Here is a 7274-nt window from a genome sequence, read left to right as displayed (position 1 = left end):
TTTGTAGTCTCTTGTGTGTTTAGTAACGAATAATATACTAATTTTTAAAGTTATAAAATTGAATTTTTAGTTCTAATTAAAAAATACTTTCAAATGCAACTGTAGCTTTTTTTTTCCCCAAAAAACTTTAGTCTTCAAAATAAGGGTGTGTCTTATATTCCAAAAAATATGGTACATGTGCATATAATAATCATGGACAGTGGAAACTGAGAAGAAATAATTTCTCTTCATTATCAGTTCAATAGTACATTCTCAAGGTTCAGCTACCATGACAACTTTAATCTTGATTGAAAGTTCCAACTTGCATTCCATAAAACTCAATCTATAAATTGTTAAGCAGTCACTATTTTATGTTCATAAATTAAGGTATTGTCAATAGCTAGAAACTTACCTGCTATTGTCCAAGTCTAAAAACTTAGTTATTTATTAATTGAACATAATTCAATGTGTCAGGTTAAAATGAATTCTGAAGGCTGATATTTAAGTCTGAGATGTAGAAAATATCACAATAAAATATAATTTTTACTTCTGTCTCGAATTGCTACATTGTATTTCAGTATTTGACCTACAAAATACTGTGATGCTCAATAAACACACACAACTGACAAAATAATGCATGAAAAGCTCTTCTGCACATTGTACAATATTAGCATCCCTAGTAGTAATTACCTAAAAACAATCCTCAAGCCAATTAGCCAGCAATTACTGTTATAATAATTGCAATTGCATTTTCCACACTCCAAAGCTAGACAGTTACAACCTTGTATGTTTAATGCACAGTTCCATTCTTAGCTATGTCTAGATAACACTGTATTGTAACAATTTCTGTATGAATTTCATTGAAGTAGTTCTAAGGGAATTATGTTACAATGTCACAATGGTAGCTTAACATAAAACCACTGAAAGACAATGAACTTAAAATAGTTGACTATTCTTCTTCAGGAGAACAAAGGTTTTTTTTTTATTTTTTTATAGTCAACTAATCGAAAGCGCTTGAGTTTTGGGTCTTATTTTAAGTTTATTACACTTTATACGTGATTGTTTGTGCTAACTCTTTTATCAAGACTGAAAGACAATGCTCATTTAATTAAAGATAATGATCATCACAAAAAGAAAAAAAAACTTTTTACCAGATTAAAAAAAAAAGAGAAATTGTGTTGAAAGTGGCAAAGAAGGAACTGACTCATCACAAAAGTATATCAAACAGCTAAAATATCTTGACATAAAGCAGGGTGCTCTAAAATGATTTAAGTGTGTTCAAGATCAAATCTGCCTGTGTCAGAGCCAGTAAGTCAACAGACAGTAGAAAGTATCACCAGTGCTAGCTGAAGTTCAAAAATTGAAAGGTGCAAAAATATGCTTTTATTTTTTTCTGTATTTTATAGAATTTAAATAATTTTTTAAAAAATTCAGAATAAAGTGTACAAAAATGGTACATAGCAGAAAAATACATAAAAAAAAACAAATAAAATGGAACTTTATGAATTTTTAATATGGCAAAACTTTTCCTTAATTTGCCCATATTAAGTTCTCTGGCTGTTTCATTTTCTATAAAGATCATTGCTAGAACATTTGATTTTCCGTGTCCCACTGTGAAAGACAAAAATGTTTTTATCAACCTGAAGTCTCAAAAACAATCTTTCACCACTTGCCACACTGGGCACAACATCAATCTCCGAGACCCATTGTACAGAGGTGTAGGTCCAGAGAAAATTGAGTGAGGAAGAAGTAACACAACCAACACAATTGTGAGGATTTTTATTGATTGGTCCAGTTCCAATCCAAAACCACCCACTGAGAACCAACATCCACTTGATGGTAGAATGAAGGATCCCAACTGAAGGGGTGAGTTGCAATGTGTTGGATCTACTCCAAAGCATCATCATTCTCTTGATAGGACCACAAAAAGCCTGGGTAAAGTTGGCTGGCAATCTCAATAGTTCTCTGTGATTGAAAAGTCTGCACCACCTCAGATAGGTGCTGACTGGTAGGGGGATCCCAAGGTAATGGAAATGATGTCGGTACATGGAACAATAGGGGATGGAAAAGGAAATGGATGAAAAGTACCTCTGACAAAACCTGGATACCCAAAGATCTGTATCGAATTTCCACCATAAAAAAATAAAGTTGGCCAAATATGCTCCAAATAGATTGGAACCCACTGGATGGTCACCGGTACTGCTGGAGATGATGAAACCTACTTTGAAAAATATGACGAACAGTGAAACCCCTAGTGGTAGAAATAGGTAAAGGATGGGAGGGTGCAGGGCAAGGAACCGAAACAAGAGATTATAAGGGCTCAGAATGAGACAAATGAGCAACCAAAGATGAAAAGGACAAATGTTATCTCACAGATTCCACATGTGATTCCAAAGACTCCAAAATATTCCCACAAATAGAACAATGAAGAAAGGAACCACCTACAAATCCCTAAGATAAGTGGATGGCAAATGAACCTGGGACAAGACAGCATCCATTCCCAGATGATCCCAACAGAAAAGAAACCACATGTGTAGGGATAAAGCTGAAGAGACCAATCGTGCCAACATGGAAGTAATGAGAGAGAATGTATCACACCAAAACTCCTCAGATCAGTGGAGTGTCTCAGAGAGGAAATGTGCGGTGGACAAGTACTATAGGAGAGTAGTAAGCATAAGACGAATGTGGGAAAACTGTGCATTGGATAAATGGATAAAAAAGACTTCAACTGCTGATAATCAAGAAAAGCATCAGTTAACTAGGCCAAATATTTTGTTTTACACACCATTATGCCCCAAATTGAATAACAAAATGTGGCCTGGCTAACTAAAGAATATTAGCTGTAAAATTCTTATCAATGCTATAAGTGTAGCTACCAGTTTGACCACCAATTTTGATTTCATTCCTTTAAATTGCATGCTCAATCCTTTTTTTGGGCCATACCTTTTTTTCACACCTAAGATGTTTTTGATTAGATTTCAATTACCTGGATAGTTGGAATACTAGAAAATGGTAATTAATCATCTGAAACCCTAATTTTGATTAGTTGATTATTTTCATCACTCATTACACTAATAATATTCAAATATCATAATGGCAATATTTAAATTACCAAATATTTAGAATAATCCCAAACAGTAATAATTGGAAACACTAATTTGATTAATTTATTATTTTCATGAAATTAATCAATTTAATCAGAATTTTGATTACTGAATACTTGAAATAATCATAAATAGTAATAATTGAAAATACTAGTTGATTATGTTTGTGACATTAATCAATGCTCACAGATAATAAATTATATTTATTAATTGAATTAACTGATCAGCTTTTAATGTGGGTGAAGTTTCAGCACACTTCACTTTGTGGAAGACTGGATGTCAAAGGAATAAATACCACAAGTCACAACAGCAATCAAATATAGCAGACTTCTTTAATTAATGGCTATTTCTTAATTTTTTTTTTAATGTGATGATGTACCAGAAAACTTAAGGATATTCCCCAACTAAGTACCTATAAAGATCAACAAGCTTAGTTACTTATATAAGAACATATATACAAATACCCTTTTTTTAAACCTCTCCTTACAAATTACTTGTATATTCCCTAAATCAAATTTCATATAAAATTTTTTCATTTCTCTTTGCAGTTACACTTAGGGAAGTTTTACCGTGTATGTATGTATATTATCACTGATCTGCACTTCTTCATGGCAACAGATATTTAAGGGATTAAAGACCGAATATTTCAATTTAAAGCTGAAAACACTTCCGATTTTTAACATTACTTTTAAATGTTCACTAATAAAAAAGCATATCTTTCCTGGTGTTCACTCAATAGATCCTTGATTACAAGCACTTGACTTTTTTTCAAGCACAATGCATGAGGTAAAAGAGCTAATGTGTAACTTTGTTGCTCTGTTTGTTCTATGATGAAATATTCCATCATATATGTGCAATACTTTTAAAGTGAACTGTTAGACTAGTATTTTCTTTTCCACACCATATGATTTAGTGTAGAAATGTAATTTCAAAATGCATATAGTTAACTCATAATATTTCATTTACGTGTATATATTTTGATAAGTGTAATTCATTTAATTTAGAATTTGCTTTATATCACTAAATGATGTAGAAGTACAGAATAAATTATGTTGTTATTTTACCTGTAGATGATGGTATGTTACATAACGCAAGAAGAATGTAGCAGTAAAGAGATAATATTTCATGATGATTTAATATATACAATGAATTTGGAAACAGTGGAAAAACAGCCTTTTGCTGATAGAGTTGATAATAATATACATTTAATGACCTTAATATAGATGTCTGTCTTGTTTTAAAACAGTGTGTTCCATGTAAAATAAACTATATTTGATAAGACTTTTAATTTATGCAAAACCTGTATAACATGGATTGCATTCAGGCTAAAAACATTTTTTAATATTATAGATATACAGTGTCTTTCACTACATATATAATACTACTACAATTCAAATAACATACACTAACCGCAACTTAGTGCGAACAGAGTCCCATGGCCAGAGGGATGGTTGAAATGTAACCAGCTCTTTCTGTTCTTCACCACAGAAGTTGGGAGTACTTTCTAGGTGGTCCTGACTATCATCATCATCAACCTTTCCAAAGTCAATCTTATGGGCTAACTTTGTAAGATTCTCCGACATAGACAGAGGTCTGTTCAAGTAAAAAATATCAACAAATCTTTTTCATTACCTCAAAATACCTAAGCATATCAAGTCTAAACTTTATTTTTGTTACAAATCTCAAAAGATGGTTCAGAAATTCTAGTTGTTACAATGTGTAATCACTAAACAGTTGGTCTGCTGAATAATATTGAATAATGAATTAAGCACAATCTTCTAACATTGTTTACATACCTATAGTACTTTAGAATATTGTAAAGTGATTTAAAAGGACTAAAAAAATACTATAGGAGTTATAGAATTCATTGTAACAAAAGAAAAACATTGAAACTGCATAAGTTTCCATAAACAAGTAAATAGTGCTTTAAACCTAAACACATCCCAAATACAATGCTGAGATGTAGGAAAGATGTGTAATACTACACATAGTTTAAAAGCTCAATTAATGATACTTGTGCAAGCTCTAAATCCATGGAAACAATCTGTAATCAGCCATTTTTTAATATCAGGATATCTCTTATTAATATCTGTTTTTAAATTTAAGCATATTACTTACTGACACCATGAGTGAGCTCATCATACATTATTGCAAGGTTGTCCAAGAGCAATTCAAACCATTTGTTAATTAATATGTAAAGTATAGGTACATTTCTAAATGTTAAGTTTATAACAACATGGACTCGTAGTTATATTCAAACTAGAAATGTGAATTTCCCAGAAATCTATAGACATATACCAGCACTGTTCTTGTTTTTTTTGTGAAATATTTTGCTTATGTACAATTGTCTTTGAAGTAATAAAGAACTTTGGAAAATTTTGTTGTTCTACAGTTTGCTCATATTTTAAGATTAAGGTTAGATTCATTAAGATGTTTTCAAAGTGTTGAACTCATAACATGACAGTTTCTACCCAATGCTAGAGTTCATCTGTTAGAACTGGTGCCTGCTTACTCTAACTGTAAGGCCATGATGTATCTATTTCAAAATTTAAAGAAATTCTTCAAATTTAACTTTGTAAATTTTTTGGCTATATATAGAATGTATAGCACACCTTACACTTGTGGTAAATTACATGTACAATCATAAATTATTTACATCCAGTAGAATGATGAGATAAACATTCTCTATTTAACTTCAAGGAGTAATATTTATCTTAAAATAATTAATATTATATTATATAGACAATGTGCCAACACTAAAACTTGGAACAATCTAACAATTAAAATTTCATGCAATTCATAAGACTGTGTGGTAGCTAAAGTCAGAAAACTGAAACCAAGAAAAAGAAATTGAAACTCAAATGAGTGTTTTTTATTTTAAAACTGCACAATTTCCCTTTTAGAAAAATCTTGAAAAAAAACTAGTATGTAACTTTTATTCTACACTAGAATTGGTAACCAAATATTCACAGTAAATTACATGTTTTGTAATATAAACTTCTGGTTAAAAATAATGTGACACTAACTTGTCACAAAATATGTTGTGGTGACATAGAAACAATGTATACACTATTATGAAGTTGAACACACATTTTGCAATAGACTTTCCTTATGTCATTTATATATATCATATATATGCACATTTATATTTATCCTTACTCCAACACTTACACTATTACCTAAATCACTACAGTTTTCTAAAAACATTGTTGCTATTAACTAAATTGTGATAGTTAAGTTCTAACTCTACACAATCTAAATAAATGTGCAAATAAAAGTGAAATTTCCACAGCATCCTAGAGATTCTTCCACTTTCCAGAATAAGGCGATTTTACCAAACATCCAAATTATTTCAGTCTTTACATAATTATTACTTTTTAAAGCGAAATGGAAAACCAAAGTTTTAACCACTATAAAACTAAAGGCCGAAACGATGCCATAATTTTCAAAACCAGAACCTACTATACTTTATATTTTTTATAGGTTTAAGCATTATTGTACAGTGCGAGTTATTCTGCGTTACTGTTATTGCTATCATTCTCCCCACTCACTACTTATTCTTTCGCGTCAGGCTTAACCTCATGTAGCCTTGTAAGGTAGACTGTGCACTATTTCTGAAACATAAAACATACATATTAACTATTTCAATTTTCACGGGGAAGCTTTGAAAAACTTCATTTTATTATAAAGCTTAGACTTACTGCGTGTAGATTTCCTGGCCATCGTAAGTAATTTCTTGAACTTGGTACTCTTGCGCTGCTTCAACACTGACATTCACCGAAAGTGCCATGTTTCTCACACACACACACACATCAAACTTTTGTGATCATGACCACTACCTTCTGTGTCCATACACGTCCAGGCCTTATATTAAATTGTGATGTATAATTTAAACTCCGCTTACTTTTAATCATGTATTTTTAATAACGTTTTACATGATGACTTAAAATAAGAATAATTATTTTCATTTCATTTAAATTACTTATTAATTTTATGAATTTGAATATTAAGTAAATAAACCACTGGGAGAAAAATATTACAGTGTTTTTGTTTTTAAATTGTGAATAAAAATTGCTATAATTTTATTGGCCGTAATATAACTTTATAGCTAATAAACATATGCACGTACTATTCGGTAGAGTGGGGCAAAAAAATTAAAATATTAATTTTGAAATTGCCAGGGTTGAAAAA

General features: G+C 30.9%; 1 protein-coding gene across 1 annotated transcript in view; it reads right to left on the bottom strand.

Moving 5' to 3' along the window:
• Positions 1-6942, bottom strand: part of LOC106468658 (mediator of RNA polymerase II transcription subunit 17-like) — a 77956-nt gene extending 71014 nt beyond the window's left edge. Inside the window, exons 1-2 of the mRNA XM_013929093.2 lie at positions 6785-6942; positions 4494-4676 (exon numbers count right to left, since the gene is read on the bottom strand). Coding sequence (XP_013784547.1) covers positions 4494-4676; positions 6785-6873 — 272 coding nt within the window. The 5' untranslated portion in view covers positions 6874-6942. The remainder of the gene's footprint in view (positions 1-4493; positions 4677-6784) is intronic.
• Positions 6943-7274: the final 332 nt, after the last annotated feature.

This window comes from Limulus polyphemus, unplaced genomic scaffold (genome assembly GCF_000517525.1).
Source record: "Limulus polyphemus unplaced genomic scaffold, Limulus_polyphemus-2.1.2 Scaffold3101, whole genome shotgun sequence".
Taxonomy (NCBI): Eukaryota; Metazoa; Arthropoda; class Merostomata; order Xiphosura; family Limulidae; genus Limulus; species Limulus polyphemus.
The sequence above is the reverse complement of the archived record's forward strand: the minus strand, read 5'-3'. Positions and strand labels throughout refer to the sequence as shown.